Below are 27895 nucleotides of genomic sequence, written 5' to 3' on the forward strand. Positions count from 1 at the left end.
TTATATTTTATCAAGGCCGTTTTCATAATATGGAAATATTTTGTACAATCACCAGTGGGCTAAGGTCTGATCCACATCGCCATGGACAGTCTCAGGACTTATAAGATCGAGTAAAATAGAGTAGTTCAAACTTTTGAATAGGATTCCAAATGCCCGACTTGTTTCATTGTCTCACGCCAAATGTCCATCCAAAAGTATTCAGATCTGGGGACTCCCACCCAAAGAGAGGACAGAGTGGTCCAACCGCGACATAACAAGCCTCTTATTTCAAAAGACAAAGATTGTAAACTAATCATGTATTAAATTAGGTCAAAGTGAAGTATTTGGCTTCATCTTTGACCTGCTTAGTTCAGTTAGATGACAACGTATCATTTGATTTGATTTTATTATTTGTAATTTGTTCGAGAGCCCACAAAAACCCTTCCAAATTACAGTAAATTCAAGCCAAAACAACAAAAGCTGATCATATTTTGTTTAACAAAAAAATCCAATAGTCCATTAACCAAAAAAAAAAAAATCCAATAGTAACAGCATAAATATGATTCATATCTAAGACTCATAAATAGTTGCACCATTCAACCCTATATAGTTCACTCTATTTTCATTGGAAAGTGGAAAACATCAAAGCATAAAGAAGAATGGACAAAAAAGTATATTAATAAAATTTTTGTTTAATTTACATTCTATAACTGCAACTGCAACTGCAACTACTATGACAACATGATTTAGATAAACCCAAGACTTCATGAAACTTTCCCCCAAAAAAAAAAAAAATGACAAAAAAAAAGAAAGAAAAAAAAAAAAAGAGAGAGAGTGAGGTCATCATACCCCTACAAGTTTCTTTTCTCATGGTTCTTCCTAGGATTAAAAGAAATCGGCAAATATCTGGATGCAGAATACGAGAAACCGAAGAAACGGGAAATATTTCGAAAATCTGATTGCCCAATCCCATTACTACTCCCCTGCAAACTTAAATGATCTAAGTAAGTCTTCCCCTCGTATATATAACAGAGCTGCTGCCACACAAGCACACTTATCCCGACCCCCACTGAAACACCAGAAACAAACAGGTAAACAAGAATGAGCCCTCTCGTGGATAGAAACTCAGTGGACCTCATAAAAGCATATACAATTTCCTTCATAGTCCTGAAAGCGGTATCACTGTTGAACGCATGAGAAAGAACAATAGGTCCGTATTTTACTGGCGGCCAGATTCGGAGTCCTGCAAATGTGGACATGACAGAAACATAAAGTGTGCTAATCACTGCTGAGATGAGGAAGACAATGAAGCTCCGGTGATTTGCTGCACCAACACAGTTCCCAATCTGCATACAGAAAAAGTAAATTTGTCAGCACTTGCATGCGCCGAGTTGGCAATTTTGTGTCAAAATGATTATAACTGGTCAAATTCTGGACTGTTCTAGTTTGGTCAAGTTTAGTTTAGTCAGTTGCCTCTTGATATAATTGAAGAATGAAGACTGAATTTGATTGCTATGATCAAAGACAAATTGAAGATTACATCTTGATTGCTAAGCAATAATATGATAAGGTAACATGATCAAATAAAACACACACATTAGCCTTACTTTAGTTGAATTGAGTGGACCATATATCTAAATGTGATACCTTCACATAATTGAAATACTTGAGAACTAAGGGTTCTAGTATGATTTTGATAAATCTCGGGTTATTTTCAAAATGAAAACCTGGGGACCAATCCCAAAAGCTTATGGACCATTCCCAGCACTGTTGTTGAGTGATGACACTCTCAAAAACAGCAATTATTGCTCTATCCTAATATGGTTGGATCAATCAATTTTGCATCAAAGACCAATCCCCCTGGTGTATTTATGGAAAAAGACAGTTTTCAAGTTTGATAAAGGTACCAAAATCAATTTAAAATGGGATTAGGATTCCTTAACAACATAAAAGGTCTATTATGGTGTCTTAACTTAGATTATAATAAAATAACATTGAAATCTAGTGTATTTTAAAAGATTTAGAGCACATTCGAGAGTATTTATCTTTATTTTATCAGGTAGTTTGGTCGTTTAAGACTTGAGAGCAATAAGCAACAAGTTAAATCATATATACATTGGTGTGAGAAGACCGTAGCTCAGCTGGACTGGCGACCACGAACACTTACTAAATCTGTGTATCCATTTGGCATTCTTCTGCACAGAACTTCCACTTTGCGTCAAAGCAAGTTGCTCAAAATAGTGTCAGTTCTTCACAAAGTTTCTGAAAGAACACTTTCATTATTTCTTTTTAATGGTTTTAAATTTTGTTTTGAAAAATATGGATTGACATACGAGTGTTGGAATAGTTTTTCGACCCCCTTTAATTAACAGAAACAATAATACCTATTCCAAATCTCGGATGAAGCCTTTCTTAGGGGTTAGTTGGTGAAAACATTTGGCTTGTTCTTGAAACAGATTAAACACTCCATTCAAAAACTGAAGGAACATTTACAAACCATATGACTCTTAACAAAACTGAGGGGAAATTGATCTAAAGATGATTGTGGATCTAGGAATGCAAACTCTAAGGACTTGATGAAAATTTCAATACGGTCAGCACGAGAATTTTTTTAGAAATCCATGTGCAAACTTTAGAAGTTGCACATGAAGAAACCACCAGTGTCAAATTTAAAAATTGCAAATGCTCACAAGTCACAACTAGGTTTGAAGTAATTATAACGGAAGACTATGAAACCTTTGATGAGTTTAACCTATATGAGAGAATACCTAAATATAGAGTTGTCAGAAAGATACTGAGAACTTTGCCTACTAGATTTCAACCTAAAGTAAACAACTCTAGAAGAAAACAAATATGTTGACTCAATCAAAAAAGTAGTTGTTTGTTCATTAAAGGCTTGTGAGCTTAATTTGCCACAATCTTCAAAAAATAAAAGTACTGCTTTGAAAATTATTGAGATTTAATTTAATGAGTCAAATAATCATTTTGATAGCAATGAGATTGCTTTGTTGACTAGAAAATTTAATAATTTTTCCAATACAAAATAAGATGCACGATAGTTTTAAAAGGAATTTAATAAAAACAGATCAACAAGTACATCGTCAAAGCTGAACAAAAGTTTTAAATCGAATGACCAATAAAATTAAAGTGAATGTTGGAATTGTAACTCTGCTTATGTTCTTTTACACTGCCGATCCCAAGCCCGGATAAAGGAGGGGAGTTGCAAGGTAGCTTGACAGGCGGCATAAATCTTTGTCATCATCAATATGAACATGAATCCTATGAATATACAACTAAATGCTAGGGCGTTCCCCTTAAGCGGCGCGTTGCATCAGCTTTCGGATGCTTCAAAAAATGGGCAATGGGCACTGCATCAGTAACCGGGTGCAGTAAAAAATTGGCAAGGGTTCCCGCGTTTTTCTGGACTAGTGTGGGTAAAGAAGTTAGCCCAGGATAGTATGCTTAGGATAGGGACTTGGACTATAAGCGGCTAAAGGAACAGAGGTTTGTGGCGAGCACCACAGACTTTGGAGGAGGGTTATTTCGAGCCGTTTCGGGGAGGAGAGAGGCGGATGGTGTTCATTTGCGGTTAGAACCCCAGAGGGTGTAAGTGTTTGGAAATTTATTCGGAAGGGTTGGGATGAACTTTCTTAACATATCAGATTCAAAGTTCGAGATGGCAAGGGCACTCGTTTTTGGGAGGACTTATGGTGTGGTGATCGCCCTTTGGCTTGTTCTTTTCCCGGGCTATTCAGGATTGCCGTTGATAGACATGCCCTGGTTGGCGACTCTTATCTGCAAGACATTTCCAAGGCTGTTTGTTGGCTTTTTGGGGCTTTTGTATCGTCAGGTCTTTGATGGCGGAGGCCCGGATGCTCTCATTTGGGTGCCCTCTCCTCAGGGGAGATTTAATGTGCGCTCTTTGTTTAGATGCCTCGGACTTTTCCGGACCTCTTTTTCCTTGGAAGAAGGTTTGGCGCACCAAGGCTCCTCTTAAGGTAGCCTTTTTCGCTTGGACTATGGTGTGGGGCAAGATTCTGACACTTGATAACCTGAGAAGGAGAAGATAGGTCACTGTCAATTATTGGTACCGCATGTGTAAGAAGGATAGAGAGTCAATCGAACATCTCCTTTTGCATTGTCCCATGGCTTTTTGTTTGGAGTTTAGTGGGTCATGCCTCGGTCTTTGAGAGGCTTGATTGATGCTTGGAGAGGGTGCCTTATGGGATCCCATGTTCGTGATTTTTAAAGGGTGGCGCCCCTCTGCATTTGGTGGTGTTTATGGAAGGAGCGGAATAGAAGATCCTTTTATGGAGAGGAGTCTTCTATTAGGGCTTTAAAATATCTTATTGTTGGCTCTCTTTTTTGTTGGGTTATGGGGAGATATTGTACATCTTTAGAGGAATTTGTTGATTTTTTGGCTTCTTTGGGTCCTTAGGGTCCCTTTTGGCTTTTGGCCTTTGTTTAGCTTCCGAGATGCGTTTCCCTTTTGAATGCTTTCTATTTCATCTTTATTATCAAAAAAAAATTATTTTTGTTTTTTTTACAAGAAACTAAGTGGGTAGGTGCAAAAGCTAGGGATAATCATTGATAAGACCTTAAAAGAATAGGTGGTAGCTGTTATTAGAAAAGAAGATAGGATAATATTATTTAAACTCATATTAGGAGGAAACATAGTTAATATAGTTAGCGCGTATGCACCCCAAATAGGAGGACCAAATGACAATATTAAAACACAATTTTGGGAACCTATGGATATTGATGCAAGGGATACCCGAAGGAGAAAAAGTGTATATAGGACGAGGAGACTTTAATGGTCATGTAAGAAAAGAGAGTGGACAATATGAGATGGTACATGGTGGACATGGATTTGGTGGAGATAGAAATGATGCCAGGGAGACTATCTTAGATTTTGCGATCGCATGTAATCTTATAATTAGGAATACCTATTCTATAAAGAGAGATGAACATTTAATAACCTTTAAAACTGGATCAAATACAAAGTAAATTGATTACTTTTTAACTAGAAAGGTAGATAGATTAACAAGCGAAGATTGTAGGTTATTCCCGGAGAGAGAGTCTAACATCACAACATAGGCTTCTTGTTTTAGATTATGTATAAAAGGACAACCTAAAAGGAGAAATGGAACCATAAACCCAAGGACTAGGTGGTGGAATTTAAGAGGGGAGAAAGTACAATTATTTACAAATAGGATGTTAAATAAGCAACATGGAATGTAGAAAATGAAACAAACTTAATGTGGAATAAGATGACTACATACATTAAAAGAGTAGCAAAGTAAAGTCCTAGGAATGCCTTAAGGAAGATGAGACCAGGGATGGCTTTAGGACCTCGACGGCATTCCTATTGAGGTGTGGACGTGTCTAGGAGAAGTTCGCTTGTCTTGGTTAACAAACTTGTTTAATAAGATAATAACAACTAAGAGGATGTCGGATGAGTGGTTCCAAAGTATTCTAGTACATATTTATAAAAATAAAGGGGACGCACAAAGTTGTAATAATTACTGTGGTATTAAACTAATGAGTTACTACGAAACTTTGGGAGAGAGTGATTGAACAACACCTAAGACGCGAAATGGAAGTGTTGGATCAATTTGGATTCATGTTGGGTAGGTCAATGATGGAGGTTATTCACTCATTAAGGAGACTAATGGAAATATATAGAGAGAAGAAGAGAGATCTCCATATGGTTTTGATTGAATTGGAGAAAGTAACTAAAGAACTAATATGGAGGTTTTAGAAAAGAAAGGAGTCACAAAGGGATACATTGACACAATATAAGACATGTATGATGTTTGTGTGACTATAATTAGAACACCTCTAGGGGAAACAAGTGAGGATTGAGAATCCAGAGGTAAAGAAATTGAATGTTTTCGTTATTTAGGCTCAATTATTCATAATGATAGAGAAATTGGAGATGACATTAATCATACAATCAAGATAGGATGGGTTAAATGGAGGAGTGCATCTAGTATATTGTGTGATAGGCGAATTCCCTTACTATTAAAAGGGGAGTTCTACAGAACAGCTATTAGACCAGCCATACTTAACGGAACCAGGGAAGCTACAAAACAACATTTGCAGAAAGTGAGTGCGGCAAAAATGTGAACGTTGAGATGGATGTGCGGTAAGACTAGAACGGATAGAATTAGAAATGATCACATTCGGAAGATGGTTGGAGTAGCACCAATTAGAGATAAAATGAGAAAAAATCAGGTAAGATGGTTCGAACATGTGCAAAGAAGACCTTTAAGTGCACCAATTAAAAAACTGTTATAGTCCACATTGAGGGTAATACTAGGGAAGAGGTAGACCAAATCGTGGGTAGAGTTAGTAAAGAAAGAAATCATACCATGTTGATTGACCGAGGCTATGGCATTAAATAGAGCAAAATGAAAATATAGGATTCATGTAGCCAACCCAAAGTAATTGGGAAAAGGCTTGGTGGTGGTGGTGGTGGTGGTGGTGGTTGTGGTTGTTGTAATGTTGGAATCATCAAGAGAAAGGTCATATAGCTCATAAATTTCTTTAAAAGAATAGGATGTCTAAGAAGAAGGGCCTGTTTGATATCGCTATTCAGCACTTAACACAGAACATTGTAAGCGAACTTTTAAAATTAGCGTGTTTGAAAACATTTAGGTTACCACTTAAAATATTATGCAGTAACTTAAAACAGGCCAAAATTTTAAGCGTCACGGACCTTGCTTAACGCTTATTGCAGAAGACGGTAAGTAATTTTAGGTTTTAAAATATTTTGTTAATGACAATGTTACCTTCAAATATTATATTTTTAGGCTCTCCATCACTTTTTCAACTCTTGAAATTAAACATATTGATGCTACTCTTGAAATTAAACGTATTGATGGACTTTCTATTTCCACTTTGCATTTCTATTCCCTTCCGATGGATTTTTTTTTTAGTTTACTCCAATTTCTCACATGTTTCATTGTATTTTTCTTCTCAAATAATGTAAATATAAATAATATTCAACAAAATATAAATAAATAAATAAATAAATATATATATATATATATATATACACACACACACACACTGCATGGTTCACTCAAATTTATAATCAACAATCATGCAATGAAACTCCCACACCATTGTTATAATGCAAATCTACTATATAAATAAAAATCAAATCATTTGTGCGTGAATTCTAATCTCCTTCTCATAAATATTTCATTTTCGTAAGTTATTCATTTTATATGTTGATTTTGAAATTTTTATGATCAGTTTTGACATTAATATCCATTGTTAAATTGATATATTTCTTTGGTGAAATTCATTATTTTATATATATGTCTTGTGTTTTAATATAGTATCTTTTATAATAATATTATGTGTAGAAGATATTCAAACCAAAAATGTAATATATACAACATTCAGATTTCAGCTTTTGCATTTAACAAACAATCTTAATGAATTCAGTGCTTAAAATTAATACAAGTTTACAGATTAATATATTTAGCACTTAAAATTCCAGTGCTTAAAATTCAGTACTTGAAATTTTCAGTGCTTAATTTTCAGTTTTATCAAACAGCACCGAAGTCAATCAATGAATGTGACAAACTCTGATTCTGATTCTTATCATCTTAATAATTCTTCTCATCTCAATGATGATACTTCTCATAATGTTTTTGTTGTGGTTGTTCTTAATGTTGGTGTTTTTTTAGATCTTTTGATTGACCTAAAAAGTTAGTAGCAGAGTAATCTCATCCATCTATTTTGAGTGATTATGAGTCTAACGAAGAAGAATACAAAGATGGTGATGAAAATGATAATTAGAAGAAACTTCAGAATTTGTTTAATAAACTGTTTGAAGAAATAGTGAAGAGAGATATTCTGAAAGAGGAAAGCTTAAAAATTTTGAAGGACGTGGAAAGCTTTGAAAAGTCTCAATAATATGGAGAGGTCTAATAAATTTATATCAAGCAATTTCTTTTTATAGTTATTACTTGCTTAAAATTTTAAAAGATCACAAAGAGAAAATGGTAAGAATTTGCTCTATTTTGCAACCAAGTTCCGAAGTTACTATAATGGATCATCTAAACTTGACTGCGGGCAAACCAACTTTGACAGATATTTCAACAAGGAATAACTAAATGATGGGCTAATATGTATGCCCTTCAGAAAGCAAAGAACAGTTGGCTAATGAGTTCACTGACAGTCTTTGTAATTGGTATTTTCATTCCATTTTATGCAAGTTAAGACACGAAGGATATATATGCACCAACTGGGGGGGTGTGTTAGAATATTCCAGAATGGGGTATTTTTCTTATTATTAGTTAATTAACAATATAATTATATGTGGGTGTTGAGATGAGAAGAATCATCGTACTCTCTCTCTCTCTCTCTCCTGCAACCAATCTGAGTCAATATCACATTTCAATTAACACTATGTTAAATAAATACTCCCTTTGTCCCAAAATAAATGTCTCTTTTGGAAGAGACATTTATTTTGGGACAGAGGGAGTACATTATTTTATAGTATATATTGAAGATTTAATGAAGGAATCAGTGGAGAAAAATCTTTCAGTAATTGATGTTGTTTCCTATTATTGAAAATTTGGTGTTACTAGAGGAATCAGTGGAGAAAATCCTCCTTGTTTCCTATTTTCTAGTTCTTTCCATTCTCATCACCATTGTATTGTCTATGAATTGAGAGAGTATTATAAAAGTGATGTAGCCCTTTGGGCTCTTTGTGCTGTGGATGAAGGCCTTACTGGCTGAACCACGTAATTCAAATTGTTTTATTTATCCCTTCACTTCCGTTTTATGCTTTACAAGCCTGATTTCTCTTCCTAGGTTCGGACCCCTATTTTGGGGTATTCCCTTAGAAATGTTGCTAAGGGTTTCTCGATGTTATTCGTGACTTGTTTGGGCTGCCGATTTGTTCGACAGTAATGTTCTTCGTCCTTGCCGTGTCTCCGGTAGTTTTTATTGACTTGTTTGGGCTGCCGGTGTGTTCAGTAGCATTGTCTTCATCTTTGCCGTGTCTCCGACAGTTTTTATCTACTTGTTTGGGCTGCCGGTGTGTTCGGTAGCATTGTCCTCGCCTTTGTCGTGTCTTCGGCAGTTTTTGGTTGACTTGTTTGGGCTGTCGGTGTGTTCGGTAGCATTGTTCTTTATCTTCTCTCTTCTCTCTTCATCATTCACACTTGTTACTCGTCATCTCAATGGCAAGTTAGACATTCATGCTTCAACTTGAGGGGGAGTATTGAAGATTTAATGGAGGAATCAGTGGAGAAAAATCTTTCAGTAATTGAAGTTATTTCCTATTATTGAAGATTTGGTGTTACTAGAGGAATTAGTGGAGAAAAATCCTCCTTGTTTCCTATTTTCTAATTCTTTCCATTCTCATAATTTATTCTCCTATATAAAGGAGAATCCACCATTGTATTGTATATGAATTGAGAAAGTATTATAAAAGTGATGTAGCCCTTTGGGCTCTTTGTGCCGTGGATGTAGGCCCTAGTGGCTGAACCACGTAATATTTGTGTGTTCTACTTGTTTTATTTATCCATTCGCTTCCGTTTTATGCTTTACAACAGTATATGAAAGAGGAATACTAAATAATATGAATTTTTTATTATTTTCCTGTCCTTGACCCAACAAAGCATTTTTTCCATCTACACAGAGTCGGTTACATCAATCCTATTTTTCCATTCCAATGTATCTAAGACCATAGCCTTAGTCAAACCACATATTATCATATATTTCCTTACTAACTCTACCATGTAAATTTTGGTCTTCCCTTCCCCCACATTACACTCAGGTTTGTTTTCATGCTTTTTAAGATTAGAAAATTTTAATATATCGAACGCTCAAAACACACGCCCAAACCTAACACACATATCCGAATTATGTAACATAGGTCACATGATCCTCGTCTGCAATGCGGATAAGTTGCTTAAAAGGAACAGGTGGCACCAACAGGCCAAGTGTGCTATATATTGCAAGTTTGACGGCTTTGGTCAATACCACACCCGTGTCAAGGTTCTTTGGTTTTACAAGAATCTTGCTTGCAGATGACAGTGAACATGATTGGGAGGTGAGATGCTTACCTCCACAACTTTCATGAACTTTACTGAATGACTTCCACATCTAGGCTGACTGGAGTAAAAACTTAAGTCAAAGTCAAACTTCAGTCCAGAGCCTGGTGTATTATGGTTATTGACAACAAGGTTTTCGAGCATCTGAAATTTCTGAATTCTATTGGTAAGTCAAAATTTCTAGATGTAAAAACATGTTTTGGGGACAAAAGAAGACCACTATATAACATTCTGAGGGCCAGACCTTTTTCTCCAGACTGCACCCATAAAGAAAGAAAGGAAGGAAGAAAGAAAGAAAGAAAGAAAAGCGAACAGTAAACACACTTACAAATGGGCAATGATGATCCATGTCCAATATACACATTCCACATGAACGGCAGTGATGAGTCCTAGGTGACTTTGGCTTTGAACAGAGCTGACAGAATGTGTAGTTCTCAAGGCCACCTTTTCCAACTGCTGGGTAGCTACCCCAAAGTATGCTAGGTGGTGCACCAGCACAGCGATATGCAGCAAGGCTAAATGCAGAAACAGTAGTTACAGACAGTATCGTCGTTATAATGCAGTGAAAAATCCCACAGGATAAACTGATAGAAAAGACAACAGGATAAACCGCCCACACCCCGCCACCTGCACTTTTAAGAAAATGCACGAAAACAGATATACATTAACCTCAAATATTAATAAATGCAGTGAAGTGGATAGTATGCTTATTGAGTGAGATGTATCCTATGGATGGAAAATATGTGGTGTAAACTTCAGGATGCTAGTTGCAAATAAAAGTCAATAGCTGCAACTATGCTTGCGAAGTAATTGTCTTATATGGTTGGTTGTTTTAGGTCATTTGGACATAGTGTGAGTAAATTTCATCATAAAGGCTGGAGTTCGTATATTTTTCATTACAAAACAGACTACATCCTCATCTCACCCAAAAAAATCTGCAGATGACAGTATGGTTTGAACTCAATTGGAAGATTTTCAATACATTATCTTGAATTTTTTCCCGAAATAATGGGATTGAGCCACACCACTTTTTGTTATCAGATCCACATAGACACTTTTGCAGTTATCAGGTCCACATAGACACTTTTGCATAAATTCAAAGATCGAGAGGATAAGCAAATTGTCAGATGGTTTTAGCACCACTCTTTTTTATTTCTTATTATGTGTATGATATCTTTAAAAAAAATAAAAAAAAATTCTTTTTACGAGTAAAATATCTCAAGATACTCAATCCACACCAAAAAGCTCCTTACAAGTTTCCTTCATTTATGTTTTTGCATTTCTTCGACTAGATTGCATAAATCCTTATAGTCCTAAGTAAATATGGAATGGAATTGAGCCTATGTTAAACTTAAAAGAAGGAGAACATCTTAATGACAGGCCATTTCAATTGACTGCTCTAATGAGCACCATTTTTTCATTCTAGATGCATCCCTAGTTTGAAGCTTAAATTGGTTATGTCAGTCGACTCATTTTTAACCTACTGATCCCAAAGGACCAGTCAACTGGTTCCATCCAAAGAGTTGAAAACTCCAAGGACATGAAGCCAAGCCAGTCCATTGTTCTTAGTGTCAGTCGACTACTTTCGACAGATTTCAAAATCTAACGTCTAGTTCAACAGTCCCAACGTGTGCTAAATGTCTCTAATGGCTATATTTTGTAATGGGACTATAAATACTCCTTGTAAGGAGCATATACAAGGGAGAAAAACTACCACCATGCATGCATATCAATATATCATCAACCTTAGTTGGTAGAAGCTACCTATGAGCTTGAAGCCTTAAACCTTGCATATCCTTCAGTGGTAGCAACGACTATTGAGCTAAAATAGTTGAATACCATTCATAGTAGTTAAAATTCTAGAGATGAACCTTTCAATGGAATACTTCACGTATTAACTCTAAAATTTTGTGTTATGTATGTCTCAAATTCTAGAATAATTAGGTTTCAATTTTAGAGTTGTATTTCATTAGGTAATTACTTGTTAGAGAAGTCTTGGGCTCCAAGGAATTGTAATCCTTGTCCAACAAGGAATTAGGTTAGGCGCTTTATAAATAGAGACCATGTAGGCTTGTTGAGGGTTGGGTGGATCAGAGTTGTGAGATGAACAGTTAACTATGTACCCGTTTCTGTTGTTCCTCATCTCGTACTTCACGTTTAACCCTTTCTCTAGCCATTTTTGACACTCCAACTCCACCAATGCCTGCATATGCATATACATGAAATTAATGCAAATCACATGTCCGTAACAGAGTTCACTGAAGTTTATTGAGTTCAAAGAGATACCTTTAGGGATGTTGAGTTGACTATGTTGACTTTTCTCTCTACTCTCTCTACCCTTTCAACCCTTTCTGTCGCCGGAGTCTCTTACTCCAGCGTTTGTTGAGTCCTCTACCTGTTTTGGTGTTGGATCCTTGGGCTCGTTGGCAAGGATCAGTGTTATGATATGATCATATCTTAATGTAGCGACACTTCCACGCCTCAATTTCCATGGCGAGATCACAAGTTGCAAAATCGGCAAGGATATGGTTTTTAGGGTTGATCATCAAAGCATTATGGAACGAGAAACTGATCTGAAATCTTGCTTGGTTGGCCGTTTTGATCGAGAAGTGGGATGTATAGAGGGGATAAAGTCGTGGGCAACGAAGGTTTGGAAGGTTTCGAGTGGGGTGAAGGTATCATCCCTACCAGACAGCCTATTGCTGTTTAGGCTACCTTCGGAGGTTGAGGCTCTACGGGTTCTGGATTTAGGGAAGAAGAAATGGGGAGACGCTACATTAGCCATCGATATTTGGTACTTCGCAGTGGGATTTTCGGCAGTGAAAAATCGAGAAATCAGAAGGGTGGCGATTCACGGCTTGCCTCTTCACCTTTGGTGTCAGAAATTGTTCGAGGCCATAGGTGATTTGTGTGGTGGATTTAGAGGTGTGGAGGCGGATGATAAGGCGGGAGGTGAGAGAGTTCTCCTCTACGTATCTGTCGGAGGTAGGGTACCGGAGTTCGTATTTGTTGAAGACCAGCGTTTGGCCTTTAAGGTTAATTTGTTGGAGGAAATCTCACCTCGTATTCTACCGAAGTCCTATTATGGAATAGATGAGGGTTCCCATCTCATGTCTGACGAAACAACCAAAGGTACACGTCGCTGGAAGTTGCAGATCCACCTGAGTTCTCAAGGACAAAGACGTGTTCTCTCACGCGCCTGCCGCGACTAGGGAAAGCAGACTTCCGAGCGGTGCGCATAACGCCCCTAAACAGTGCCCATCAATTCTTCAGTTTGGTCGCCCAGCTAGCCACCAACCATGTAGAAGGACATGTGGCACAACAGGAGCCTTTCCAGCCAAAGTCTCTGATGGGCCTAAGTTTGGGCCTGATTTGAATTTTGGTCTGTCTTTGGAGAATGGGCCGGAAAATGGGTTAACATATAATGGGCAACAGAATTCTAAGGGGCTTAAGAGGATTGTTTCTTGGGGGCCAGTGACCATTTATCCGTCTCTTTTTTAAATGACATGCCCAGCCTAAAGCATTTTTCTAAGCCCAGTCAAGCTGCTTCTTCAGACTTAATTCCACAGCGTCGTCGTCACAGCAGAGAGTGGTCTTCGACGGAGAAGAGAAGGTGGATGTAGTTAAGCACTAATGGGTTGAATGCGGATGAGAGGACTTTTCGACACAATACGTGTTGTTTTCCTGCAGCGTTTCCTCCTTCAGGTTCTGTTCTACCACACGAAAGAAGTTTTAGTTCAACTAAGGTCTCTCATCAGGGATGCCACAGTCACAGGTGGTCTCGTAATGATAAACAAAAGTGGGTACGCACTGATTCAGGTATGTCTTCAGCCATTCATCTCAGGAGCCCTCCCTACACTCCCTCTTCTTCTTCTATTCCTTTTTTTGGGGTGTTGAGGAGTGAGGTTTAGTTGGCAACAGAGAAGTGCAGTGAGTTTTCAGTTATGCCTTCGATACCTGAAGCTGAGTTTGCTCGAATATAGAAGGGAAGACTACCTACGGGTCTGTTATTTCAGGGCATGTTGATCTAGCGGACTGTGCAGTTAAGGACAAGCCTGAGGGGGTCATGGTCTGTGTGGGAAGTGATCTCCATTTTCAGTTATCCAGTGATGAGGCTTCAGCTTTACTCAAAGAGCTACGTCTGCGCGTAGCCTTGAAAGGCTTTAACTGCTTGCCTTTTGCAGGGGTTGAGGTGAACGAGTCTGTTAGTTTCACGCATAATGGAATGGGTGACTAGGGTACAGATTCGGACTCGATGTATTGAAGATGAGGTGATTGATGATTTGAGTTCAATCCAACAGGTTCGTTCTAAAGAGCTCGCCCCTTGGTTTGAGAATGATTGTTCAGATGTGGAACCATTGGCTGTTATGCGACCTGGCTCTTCCGGAATAATGGCCAATATGGAAAGGATTGGGTTGTCGAAAACATAGGAGTCACCAGTGAGTTGTTGGGTATCTCATCAAAGGGAAATAATGACCAGACATTATCCATTCTTCGAGCAATTGTGGAAGGAAGAGAGGTGGCAGTGACTAATGAGGTTATGAACACCAGGCCTTTATTGTCCTGGAAAGGGGCACAGGAGGTCAAAAATCTTTTCTCTTGCATTAATTATGAAGGGAAGAGAGGGGTGGTGAAGGAGAGGGGAAGGACTAGAAGTAAGAGTATAAGGAAGGGACGGGAGGAGATAACTTTATCTGGTTTTTAATGAAAGGGAAATAATGACCAGACATTATCCATTCTTCGAGCAATTGTGGAAGGAAGAGAGGTGGCAGTGACTAATGAGGTTATGAACACCAGGCCTTTATTGTCCTGGAAAGGGGCACAGGAGGTCAAAAATCTCATCTCTTACATTAATTATGAAGGGAAGAGAGGGGTGGTGAAGGAGAGGGGAAGGACTAGAAGTAAGAGTATAAGGAAGGGACGGGGGGAGATAACTTTATCTGGTTTTTAATGAAGCTACAAATTATTACTTGGAATGTCCAAGGTCTTAATGACTCGAACAAGAGGAGGGTGGTAAAGGTGGCTTTAAGGAAGTGGGGGCCCAAGTTGTTTGTCTGCAAGAAACCAAGTTGGCTTCCATTTTTGATGGGGTGGTTAGGAGTTTGTGGGGAGGAAGGTTTGTGGAATGGGAGGCCTTGAATGCTATAGGTACTTCGGGCGGAATCTTAGTTATGTGGGATAACATATGGTTGTCTAGAATGGACGTGTGGAGGGGAAGATTCTATGTCCTGCGAGTTTAAGATGGAAGAGGATAACTTTAGATGGGTCTTTTTTTGGGGTCTATGGACCGGTTGTCGATGATGATCGACCTATTTTCTGGGAGGAGCTTTGCCATGTTCAAGAATTGTGGTCTCTCCACCGCTGTCTGGGTGGGGATTTTAACTTTGTCAGATCCCTGGTAAAGAGGTCTATAGGGGCAAGGAGGTCTTCAGAAATGGATCAGTTTTCTGACTTTATTGACGAGCATCTTCTCATTGATTTACCAATGGAAGGTGCATCCTATACCTGGTCAAATGGCAGGAATCCAGTCACTCTTTCAAGACTGGATCGATTTTTGATTTCTGGAGAATGGGAAGAGAAATTCCCGGATGTCGTTCAGGCGGTTTTAGCAAGGGTTACCTCTGATCATGTTCCTTTGGTTTTGGATTGTGGGGGTTTGTGTTTTCGAAAATCCCCGTTTCGATTTGAGAATATGTGGCTAAGAGCGGAGGACTTCCAAGGGAATATTCGTTCTTAGTGGGAGGGAGTTATTGTTATAGGTTCGCCCAGCTTTATGTTAACAAAGAAGTAAAGAGCTCTCAAATTAGATCCTAAAAAGTGGAATTAGGATGTTTTTGAGAATCTTGAACGGAGGAAGAATAGAGTCCTTGCTGAATTTTCCGAAATTGATCGTTTTGAGGAGGCAGGCGGGGATGTGGACTCTCTACGCTCTAGGAGAGCTTCCTGTTAAGCTGCTTTTGCTGAGATTGCTAGTATGGAGGAGATTTCGTGGCGACAAAAATCCCGGGCTCTTTGGCTAAAAGAGGGAGATTGTAACACAAAATTTTCACAAACTAGCTAATGCTAACAGAAGGAGTAATCACATAGGTTGAATCTAGGTGGAAGGTGCGGAGTTGTGGAGGAAGGAACAGGTATGTAATGGGATCATCTCTTTTTATCAGAAGCTTTATACTGAGCCGCTAGCTTAGAGACCCAAACTGGATAGTCTCCATTTTGAGTCCATTTCTGAGTTGGATAGAGACCGGCTTGAGATTCCTTTTACTGAAGACGAAGTTCTAAAAGCTTTATCTAGTTGTAATGGGGACAAAGCTCAGGACTTGATGGGTTTACCATGCGTTTTCTCTTGGAAAGTTGGGCGGTAGTGAAAAACGAGGTGATGGGTACATTTCAGGAGTTTCATGCTACTGGCGTCTTTGAAAAGTCGCTAAATGCCTCATTTATTGCCCTTATCCCTAAGAAGGGAGGCGCCTCTGATATTAAGGATTTTAGACCAATTAGCTTAGTGGGTTGTATTTACAAGCTCATGGCTAAGGTGCTTGCTTTGAGGATGAGGGAAGTAATAGATGGGATTATTTCAGATTCCCAGAATACTTTTGTTGGAGGCCGGCAAATTCTTGATTCTGTTCTTATTGCAGGAGAATGTGTGGATTCCAGGTCGCGTAGTGGTGTTCCTGGAGTTTTATGCAAACTTGATATTGAGAAAGCATATGATCATGTGAACTGGAATTTCCTTCTTTATTTGTTGCAAAGAATGGGGTTTGGAAGTAGATGGAGGAAATGGATTGAGACTTGCCTCTCATCAGTTAAGTTCTCAGTTCTTGTGAATGGATCTCCCGCTGATTTTTTTGGGTGTTCTCGGGGTTTAAGACAAGGAGATCCTTTGTCGTTTTTCCTTTTTCTTATTGTTATGGAGGGCTTAAGCAAACTTATGCGAAGGGCTGAAGATCTTGGTCTTATTAAGGGCTTCACGGTGGGAAGAGATCTAGTCCATCAAGTGGAGATTTCTCATTTACTCTTTGCGGACGACACCCTGGTTTTTTGCGACGGTGATGTGTCTTAGCTTAAATATTTGAGGTGTATCTTGGCTTGTTTTCAGGCAATTTCCGGGTTGAAGGTTAACGTGGCAAAGAGCGTGCTTGTCCCGGTAGGGAATGTTCAGGATATTTCTTCTTTAGCTGCAGTTCTTGGTTATAAGGTGAGTTCTTTTCCCATTCCTTATTTGGGTTTGCCTCTGGGGGTTTCTTCCAGGAGAGTGGGCAGTTGGGACCCTGTGATTGATAGGCGTGCAAAGAGATTGGCAGGTTGGAAGAAGCAATACTTGCCAAGGGGGGTAAAGTTACTCTTATAAAGAGCACTTTATCGAGCCTACCCACATATTTTTTGTCCATGTTCCAAATCCCATGCTCCGTTGCTAATAGGATTGAAAAAATTCAAAGGGACTTCCTTTGGAAAGGAAGAGGAGAAGAGTTTAAGTATCACCTTGTCAGATGGGAGCAAGTTTGCAAGCCTATAAAGTTGGGGGGTCTTGGTATCAGAAGACTGGTTCCTTTTAACCAAGCTCTCTTGGGCAAATGGTTGTGGAGATTTGGGAGGGAAAGACATCATCCTTGGTGAACGTTAGTCTCATGTCGGTTTGGGGAAGAGATTGGTGGCTGGTCTACTAGTTCTGTTACCCTTACGGGAGGAGTTGGCATGTGGAAATCCATTTGGAAGGGATGGGACGTCTTCTCTTCTCATATTAGATTCAAAGTTCGTGATGGCTGATGTGTTCGTTTTGTAAAGATCTTTGGTGTGGTGATCACCCATTAGCTCGTACATTTCCCAGACTATATAGTATTGCAATTGATAGGCACGCCTATGTAGCTGACTGTTATCGACTTGATAGCAGTGGGATTACGTGGAATGTGCACTTTCGACGTCCCTTTCAGGATTGGGAATTGAACGAGGTTTGTGTCTTCCTGGATCAATTGTATCGGCAGGAAGGAGTTGGTAGAGGAAGTGACGATTTGACATGGATTCCCTCTTCCCATGGTCGCTTTGAAGTGCGATCTTTATTCCTATGTCTATCTAATTTTGATCCCCTTGTCTTTCTGTGGAAGACCATTTGTTGTTCTATGGCTCCAACTAGGGTAGCATTTTTTGTATGGACCGCTGTTTGGGGTAAGATACTGACAATTGATAATTTGAGGAAAAGGGGTAATTGTTTTGTCAATTGGTGATACCTATGCAAGCAAGATGGTGAGTTAATTGATCATATCCTCATGCATTGCCCTGTGGCGCACGACTGTTGGAATCTCATTCTTGGGTTGTTTGGCATGCGTTGGGTAATGCCACTTTCTTCTATGGAGTTGATTCATGCTTAGAGAGGATGACGTGTGAGAAGAGATGTACGTGATTACTGGAGAGTTGTTCCACATTGCGTATGGTGGTGCATATGGAAGGAGAGAAATAACAGAATGTTCGAAGGGAAGAAGTCGTCTACAGCGACGCTGAAACTTTTTATTATTCGTTCTCTCTTCAATTATGTGAAGAGGAGTTATTGCTCCTCTTCTTATGATTTAATTACTTTCCTAGATTCTTTGGGCTTTAGCCCCGGTCCCACTATTGTTTATGGGACGCGTTCCCCTTTTGAACGCCTTTTTATTTCATTATTACTTATCAAAAAAATAAATAAATAGATACCATGTTTTGAGTTATGGGGCGTGTGGATGAGGTTGTGAGAAAGTTTAGTTGAGAGAGTAGAGAGTCTATTTGTAATCTTCATATTTTGAACATAAAAGTTGGTCGTTCTTCACATGTGGATATAACCCAAATTTTGGGTGAACCACATACATATTGTGTTCTGTGATCGTCTTTGTTGTTTGTTCACTTTCGCTGTCACAACAAATGGTATTAGAGACATCGTGGCAACTACTACATATGTAAAGTATGCAGTCGAAAAGTTTTATAGAAGAAAGAACTTCAGTGTTTGGCAAGTTCAAATGTGAGATCTGTTAATTCAGCAAGGTTTAAAAGAAGCGTTGGACAACAAACCAACGGGGATGGATGATAAGAAGTGGGATAAGATAAACTTGAAGGCAGTGAGTGCTATTCAATTGACCTTGACTGATGATATAATAGGAGAAACTTCAGCGGCAGATATGTGGAAAAAATTAGATATTGCCAGGACTGCTGAGGAGGTTGCTAGAGGGATATGGTGGAAGGTTTTGATGTTAACTGATATGTCTATGGGGGAATTCTTCCCGTATGGCTCCCAGTCTATTTGAGCTAGCTGTTTGTTATTTTTCAAAGCATCTATTTGTATGTTCACTACTATGAAGCATTTCTGTTTCCCAAGGGCATGCCCTTGTAGTTACCTTGTACAATATTTTCTATATTTATAGAAAATTTCCACATTTACCTAGGAAAAAAAAATTAGAGGATTTCTATGTGGGAAAGAACCTCACCAAACAGCTAATCTTGAAGCAAGAATTGTACTCCTTTTGCATAAAAGGTGTGGATTTGCGTGGCCATCTCGGTGAGTTTATCAAGATTATTTGTGACTTATCTAATATTGGTGTTAAATTAAGTGATGAGGATAAAGCTATTATCTTATTAACGTCGGTACGCTCCACTCATATGCATTTTTTCAAAACTTTGCTTTATGGAAGAGATACCATCACGATGGAGCAAGTAAAGAATGCTATATTCTCTAGTGAGATGAATGGTGAAAATGAAAGATATAATCAATACGATCAGTCTCAATCCTTGTTGCTCAAGAGAAGAAGTTTGAAGGAAAGCAAGGAGGACAAGGTAAATGGAGAGGTGGAGCTTCACGAAATTGGACACCAATCATGGAGCGGGAGTGCTACTATTATGGAGAAAATGACACTTTTCTATGGAATTGTCCTAAAAATAAAGAGGGTGCGTCCGTACTGTTGTTGTGTCCGAGACTACTAATGTAGAAGAAAACGTTATTGAAGTCCTTTCAATCATTCACTGCAAGGGAGAAGCTAAGGAATGGATATTTGATTCTGCTTGTTCCTATCACACGTGTCCTCATAAAGAGTGGTTTACCTCCTACAAGCCTTTAGTCAGTAAGGTGTTTATAGGGAATAATTCTTCTTATGAAGTTGTGGTAGTCAGTAAGGTGTTTATGGGGAACAATTATTCTTATGAGGTTGTGGGGATTAGAACAATCAATATCAAGACAACATATGGGTTGGTAAGGACTTGGATTGGTGTACATCATGTTCAAGTGTTAGAAGGAACGTGTTATCTTTAGGAGCCTTGGATTCGAAGGGTTGTTGGTATGAAGCAAAGAATGGGCTTATGAAGGTCAGAAGAGTTCCACGTATTATGCTTGTGGGAAAGAAGGTTAATAATCTGTATATTCTATTGGGGAATACTTTATTAGGTAGAGCAGTTGCAAAGACACAGTGGAAGGCCGTTTTGAGAGCTACTAGAGTGGTGAATGAGCAAGTTCGCAAATTATCTGAACTTAGGGTTTGCTAGTAATTGATTAGTGTGGTGGAGTGGCGAAGACAACCCCAAAAAATAAGGACGATTGAGTTGATGATTTTCAATCAAGGTGAAGAATTTTGCCAAGGTAGAGATTTGTTATGTGTCTCAAATTCTAGAATAATTAGGTTTCTATTTTAGAGAAGTCTTTGGCTCTACTGAATTGTAACACTTGTCTAACAAGGAATTGGGTTTGGAACTTTATAAATAGAGACCATGTTTTGAGTTGAGGTGCATGTGAACAAAGTTGTGAGAGAATTTAGTTGAGAGAGTAGAGAGTTTGTGTGTAGTCTTCTTATTTTGAATAGAAACGTTAGTCGTTCTTCGCCCGTGGACGTGGCCCAAATTTTGGGTGAACCACGTAAATATTGTGTTTTGTCATCGTCTTTGTTATTCGTTCGCTTTTGCTGTCACAACATTGTGAGCTTAAATTGTATATCTATCTTTCATGAGAAATCATTGCAACACTCAACATTTAATTCTTATCTATAAAGAGCGAAAGACCAAGGCAAGGGCGTTACACTTGGCAAGGGACCTTTGGGAAAGGCTTGTAAAGATCCTCTCTCCACCTGCAAGTGAGAGAAGGTTTACTCTTGACCTCGAGAAAAGAAGGTGTACTCTCCACCTGCAAGTCAGAGTGGATAGGTGTGCTCTCCACCTACAAGGCTATAAGCATGAGCAAATTAGGAATTCTTGCTACCTCGCATAGGATTGATGACAGCCCGTAGGTGTCGTGTCTCCATGTGAGGATTCTAAAAACTTAATGATTAAGGGAATTATTATCCTTTATATCGATGAAGGAAGGAATTTATGCTACCTATTCAAATTTGTGAATGCAGGTCGGGCTCATGTAGTGGAGATTGGGTTGTAGATCGGGTTCGGGAAGGTTTTATACCTTCGGTAAAGCCTGAGTTCATCCCTCAACCCACCCAACCCATCAAAGTTGCACCCCTATCAGCAAGCTTTCCAAATACGTTAAGTTCAAATTCCCTACATATCCAAATTTACTCAAATGTTGACCATGAAATGCATCAAATCCAAAGCTACATGCAAGTATTCTCTAGATTTCTCTTTTGAACCATACACTCATTTGCAAACATCTAGTTAAACTTCAATATTTACAAAGTAGTAGTAGTAAGTAATAATGTTTATGCCCAAGTACATGTCATAAGAAACAAGTAATGTTTCGGCTGATGGAAAAGAGATAACTTCCAAGGAAATATATCATGGCTTTAGTGACTTACATATCACGAAGAGTATAAATGTAAGGAGGACAGATACAAAGCACCAGTCTCGCCAACGCCTCCAACAAAAGTACTTCTTATCACGTGTCCGTGCATTTTGGTTAGTAATAGCTCCACACCACCCACACTTGAAAATGGGTGCATAAGGTGAAAGAACAAGCCGCAATCCACAGCCCCAGCAGGTTGTCTCATGATCCACAGCTGCAGGTGTTACAGAATGCTCCTACATATGAACAAAAACATGAGCAGCCAAGACCAAAAAGAAAAAGTCTTCAAAACTTATTGAGAATAGGAAATCTATATATCGTAAAAGTAAATCACCTCTTCTCCTCTTCAATGTGTCATAATAGTCAAGATTTTTTAACCAAAGGATGATTTATTATGTGAAACAACTAAGTAGTAAGTATGCAAGCAAGCAGATAGAAAACATCAAGGCACCAGGGCAATGACAATGATAAGAAAAGTAACAATGCATTCAGCAACCAAACCCACCAAAATTAGTCACGATAAGAACAATGCCCTTTGGGATGCATACGTTTTACAATGCTTTAATCTCCTCTCTCTCTCCACACACACACACACACATATATTTAAAAAGGCAGCCTTGAGAAAATTTTTCCTTTTTTTTTCCCGGTCCCGAGGGGGCTTACCTGGCATATGTCAATCAATTGTGGCCCATAAGTAGATCAATTACAGTCCACCAAATTACATCATTGCCAGTGTGTCTAACATGCCACCATTCAAGTCGACCGATCGAACTCCACTTTCTTGCAGAGTTAACTATTTAACCTCGGATTCTATTCTAAATCCTTTTTGCCTATTCATTTAACTCCTAAAATTCTATTTAAAGCTTAATTTCCTTGGAATTCTCAATTTAAGCCCGGAATATTGATCTTAATTCGGTAAAAAAGGATTAAAATAGGGGTGGTTACAAGCCCAGAGACGATTCCTTTAAAGAGAAATATCCACCCAATTACCAACGCCAGAACCACAACATAGTAACACCACACAAATTTGACATGTATGAAGATTCATCCCACCCTCATAATACCTTTCCAAACATGAAACCTCCATCAAAGTCCAGTCACCCCATCCACTCCTATATTTGGTAGCCACTAATCTCCACCATAAAGTATCCCACTATCTTGAAATTATCCATAACCACCTCTCTGAACAGGTTGGAACCTTAAGTCTTCTAACCCAAAATCCCCCAACTAGCATCAGATGAAAAGAAGAATTTCCAATTAGCAAATATGATATTTCAAATTCCTCTCCAAGACCACCCTAGAGAAAAAAACTGTATAACTTCTCTAGCCTATTAGCCACTGAGACTGGAACCATGCAAAAAGACATTATGTAGGAAGTCCTAACAGTATATCCTTTATCGGAGAAAGTTTAATTTCCATGGAGATAAATTGCCCCTTCCACCCCCCAATCGCCTTTCAAATCTCTATACTACCACTTATCAAAAAAAAAAAATTCTCTATACTACCAAATCTTCAAACAACCTTTTGTTTTCCCTAGCTATCTTCAAACCACTTGGGTCTTAAAGGACAAACCAAGGCCCCCAATCTCCTTTCAAACTCTGTACTACCAAATCTCAACCCACTTTGGTCTTAAAGGACAAAAGGACAAACCAAGCCAAGTGGTAAAACCAAATACGATGCCAGAAGGGCACCCTCTACAACTCAAAGTGGATCCTGTGTTTTCCAAATTAACCACCTCTCAGCCAAATTTAGTTCTGTCTTTCCACACTAACTCTCATGTAAGATATAAATAAACTTTTTCCTGGGAGAAAAATTAGTAATTCAAGGCCGAACAAAGTGAACAAAACTTACAAACAGAGAACAAAATCTAAACCCAGTTCACCAATAAAAGCAGTCAAAGTTCTTTATTGACCTTTGGATAGACCATAGCATTTATTGTGTCTAAGGATCTATTATTTTTTCAGGACTAAAATGCAGAACACAGAGATGGATGACAGAGGAGAGAAATGCATCACATTAAGATTAAACCCAATCAACTGATTTTAAGATGTTCCAGAAAACAGAAGGCAAAAAAGAAAAATTAAAGATCCTAGTTAAAGGCTACAAATAAGTATATCTCTCAAAAAGAATAGCAAGACGAAGAAATTATTATTGGGCCCATCTAATGGTCAGCAAAAGTACATGATGGTTAATTATGATGAACGAATTTGACAAATCTACCACAGAACGGTACTATGGAATATATACTAGTCAAGTTCAACTCAATCACATAGATCTCGTCCAAGGTCATTTGAATTTAATAGGTCAAACAAGAAGAAAGATTCTAAACTTACAACTCCAGTTTCGCCTTCAAAAGACTCATAATTATCAATGCCATCTTTAAAATCATGTGGGCCCAACATAGCATTTGTTATAGTAGGCTGAATTATATATATATATATTGATAAATAAAGATGTACTAATTAAAAAGTGTTCAAAAGGGGAACGCATCCCGAAAGCTTCAGAAAGGCCAAAAGGCAAAAGGGAAAGAACCCAAAAAATCAACAAATTCCTCTATAGGAGTACAATATCTCCCCATAACCCAACAAAAAAGAGAGCTAACAATAAGAGATTTTAAAGCCCCAATAAAAGACTCCTATCCATCAAAGGATCTTCTATTCCACTCCTTCCATAAACATCACCAAATGCATAGGGGCACCACCCTCCAAAAATCACGAGCATGGGATCCCACAAGGCACCCTCTCCAAGCATCAATCAAGCCTCTCGAAGACCGAAGAACTCCAAACAAGCCAAAGAGAAGACCCCAATAATTGAAAGCCCCGGGACAATGCAAAAGGAGATGGTCAACTACTCTCCATCCTTCTTACGCATGCAACACCAATTGACAGTGACTTGTCTTCTCCTTCTCAGGTTATCAAGCGTTGGAATCTTGCCCCACACAGTAGTCCAAACGAAAAAGGCCACCTCAAGAGGAGCCTTGGTGCGCCAGACCGCCTTCTACAGGAAGACATGCTCGAGAAAGTCTGAGAGGTATCTAACCAAAGAGCGCACATCAAATCTCCCCTGAGAAGAGGGCACCCAAATGAGAGCATCAGGGCCTCCACCATCAAAGACCTGACAATACAAAAGCTCCAAAAAAAATAATAATAAACAACGGCGCCATTCACTTCCTAGCCTTGAAAATGTCTCGAGAATCACACATCCCTAATTAGCCTCCCGCTATCAACCGTTATCAGTCGGCAACCAAGGCATGTCTATCAACGGCAATCCTGAAAAGCCTAGGAAAAGAACAAGCCAAAGGGCGATCACCGCACCATAAGTCCTCCCAAAAACTAGTGCCCCTGCCATCCTGAACTCCATATCTGATATGTTTAGAACATTCATCCCAACAATTCCGAATGTATTTCTGAACACCGACACCTCCTGGGGTCCTAACAGCAAGAGAACACCATCCACCTCTCTCCTCCCCAAAATGGCTCGAAATTCGTATAAACCTTAAAAGACAACCGATTTTTTGGAAGGAGAATGTGGAAGTATGCAAAACACAGAATCCTACTAAATCTCCCCTTGAAAAGAAGGGTTCTTGCTCGTATAATCACTATATCCTGCAAATCACTCTGTCAATAAACTGACTATAGTAACAAGCTAGTTAAGCAGATGAAACTTCAAACGATAAAAACTAACTAACTTTCTATGAAGAGCAATAAAAAATGCGCCTTGCCTTTCAAAAAAATAAAATAAAAGATGCACCTCAACAAGTTCATGATGATACTGCAATGGAAAATTGCATATAGCATGCATACTCATTGGATAAAACCGCTTAATCACTAGATTGGAAGGAATGAACATGTAGGTGATCTCAAATGCAGACCCAATTTATTGCCATGATTGAAGTGATCCGGTTAGTATTTAACTCCATAATAGTCAAATTAAGTCAATAATGAATGATCCAAGTATTTGATTCAACTTAAACTAGAGAAGTGTCGTGCAATATGCGTAGAACTGCGGTGCCAGAGAACACTAAGATGGATGGTTCTGGTAAAAAGACATAAAATGAAAAAAAGTTTTCAAACAGATGCAGTATGTACATGCAGAATCTGTAAAGGAGTCTTGTATATTTCAGGAAGATACAGTGGGTGAGTGCCTGCCAATTATTTTTGCTTTAAAATCCTACAAAATGGTGATGTATTAGCATATGGAGTAGACTCATTGACATTAACAAGTGACCCAATGGAGCCATGATACAAACTAATTTACTTACCAAAAAAAAAAAAAAAAAGAAAAAAAGATAGAAACTAATTCAGCACAAAATTTCTTTTCTAGCCACATATTAAACTTTTTAAAGAAAAATAAATGCTTATTTTGGTAATCATAGACATGGTTTTCTGAGTAATTTAGTAAGCAATCTCAGTGTGATTCTTTATGTATCATACTATTTTTCCTAACTATTGGAGTTCAATGTATGTTCAAACTGGATTCTTTTTTTTTCTTGATAAGTAAAGGTAGAGGTAAGTATGTTCAAACTGGATTCTTTGCCCACCCAATATTAAATGTTACAAATTATCAAAGAAACCAGCCTCTTCCCGTCTTATACACCGATACAACAGAAAACAAAATCATAAGTATACCTACCAGAAAAAATATTTATAAAGAATGCCCATCTCTATTGCACTTTAGACTTCTCAATATAATTTGCAGTTTGCACCCAACAGTTGTCTCTTTCTAAGAACCTATCACATATCCTCTCTAAAAGACGGAAGTCGAGAGATTCCCTTCTGGAACCCTGCGTTTCCTATCAGTAACACAAATCACCCAAACCTTCACATGAAAATATTTGCTCCATTACACTTAAAAATTATAAAATACCTTATTGATCAGTATAAAAGACCCAACATGTCATCTGCATAAGAAGCCATTATAATAAAACCACCACTTCTCCCATTTTGCAAGCATTAGTGATCAAACACAGTTGCCTCAGTCCAAACCCGCCAACTGCAGTAACAAGTTATCAGCAATGTCCTTATCTTAAATGGCTTCTCCTAAAATGCAAGCAAACGAGAATACTTTAGAATGGAGCATTTTTTGTAATTATCGGTCATTTAATAATATTAATATATATTGTTGTAGAAACGAGAGGTATTCTCATTCTCCAACCTATTCCTTGACAACTCTCATCTTTTCATTCTCCCTTTCTCTCATTCAACCCTGATCACAACAGAATCATATTTTAAGTTGGTATTAGAGTGTCCGATCAAAGTCTTGAAGCAGTAACATTTTTTGTCCCTTCCTCAACCCGGTCATTACTCAAAAGGTCATAATTCTATTCAATTTAACCTCCTTTTAAAAACAATAAATTTCCAATTTAGAAACTCATTTTCCTGATTAACTATAAATTCATCCTCATTTGATATATTCAGTCTAAACAAATCCTTCCCCGAATCCCCACAAAGTAGAGTCACCCTAATTGCAAAAAAAACAATTCTTTGAGCCCTAACAGTTGGATATCAACAATGAAAGCCAAGCAAAACCAACATATGATTATATAGAGTCAATTGCAATGACCATTAAGCCAACAAAAGGGTATAAACTGATTCTATCTGGAGTGAGAATAACACAAATGGGACCAAAATGACCACAAGCCAAGAGAATGGAGTTATGGGTACACCAACACACACCACAAAAAGGGCTTGGAACATCTGGAATACCCAAAAGTGTAGGGTTTCAAAGAGTTCTACTGTTTGTACAGACATCATCGGAGTTCTGGGTAATTACCTGCAACATGTTGAAGCTTTACTCTCCTCGAATTCCCTCCTTCAATCCGATGCTGATGATTCTTTAAGTGCAAGAAGATCAAGAGAGAACACAGAAAGAGTTGAAAATAGAGAAGAAGAGAAACACAAAGCTGAACATGATTTGACTATTAAATTCGTTGGTCCACCGAAACCAAATTCTTTTTTTTTTTCCTTTCTCGGAAGCTTCTCTGAAACCAAGTTGTCTCAAATAACATTGTGTATATATACTATGGTATTACGAGAAGGACAAAGAAAGGACGGACGGAAATTACAGAGAAAATCCTCAACCTCGATGTGCCATCACAGTTATG

At 38.4% G+C, this 27895-nt stretch overlaps 1 protein-coding gene across 1 annotated transcript; it reads right to left on the reverse strand.

Annotated features, from left to right (window-relative positions):
• Nucleotides 1-629: 629 nt before the first annotated feature.
• LOC132303260 (protein S-acyltransferase 11) lies at nucleotides 630-27895 on the reverse strand. The gene is made up of 4 exons (XM_059800448.1): nucleotides 27565-27895; nucleotides 21806-22028; nucleotides 10390-10688; nucleotides 630-1325 (listed from the first exon to the last, which is right to left on the reverse strand). The coding sequence occupies exons 1-4, from the start codon at nucleotides 27571-27573 to the stop codon at nucleotides 831-833; spliced, it is 1026 nt and encodes a 341-aa protein (XP_059656431.1). The 5' UTR covers nucleotides 27574-27895; the 3' UTR covers nucleotides 630-830.

Source organism: Cornus florida, unplaced genomic scaffold, assembly GCF_030987335.1.
Source record: "Cornus florida cultivar Cherokee Brave unplaced genomic scaffold, ASM3098733v1 CherokeeBrave_3.0.0_Hap2_Chr04, whole genome shotgun sequence".
Classification (NCBI taxonomy): Eukaryota; Viridiplantae; Streptophyta; class Magnoliopsida; order Cornales; family Cornaceae; genus Cornus; species Cornus florida.

Bases quoted from the DNA above. Each gene is read 5' to 3' on its own strand.
- LOC132303260 (XM_059800448.1), bottom strand. The intron at 10,689-21,805 runs GTAAGTCACTAA...TTAAAAGTGCAG, and splicing joins ATTTATACTCTTCGTGATAT to GTGGCGGGGTGTGGGCGGTT. The intron at 1,326-10,389 runs GTAAGTGTGTTT...TTCTGTATGCAG, and splicing joins TGGATCATCATTGCCCATTT to ATTGGGAACTGTGTTGGTGC.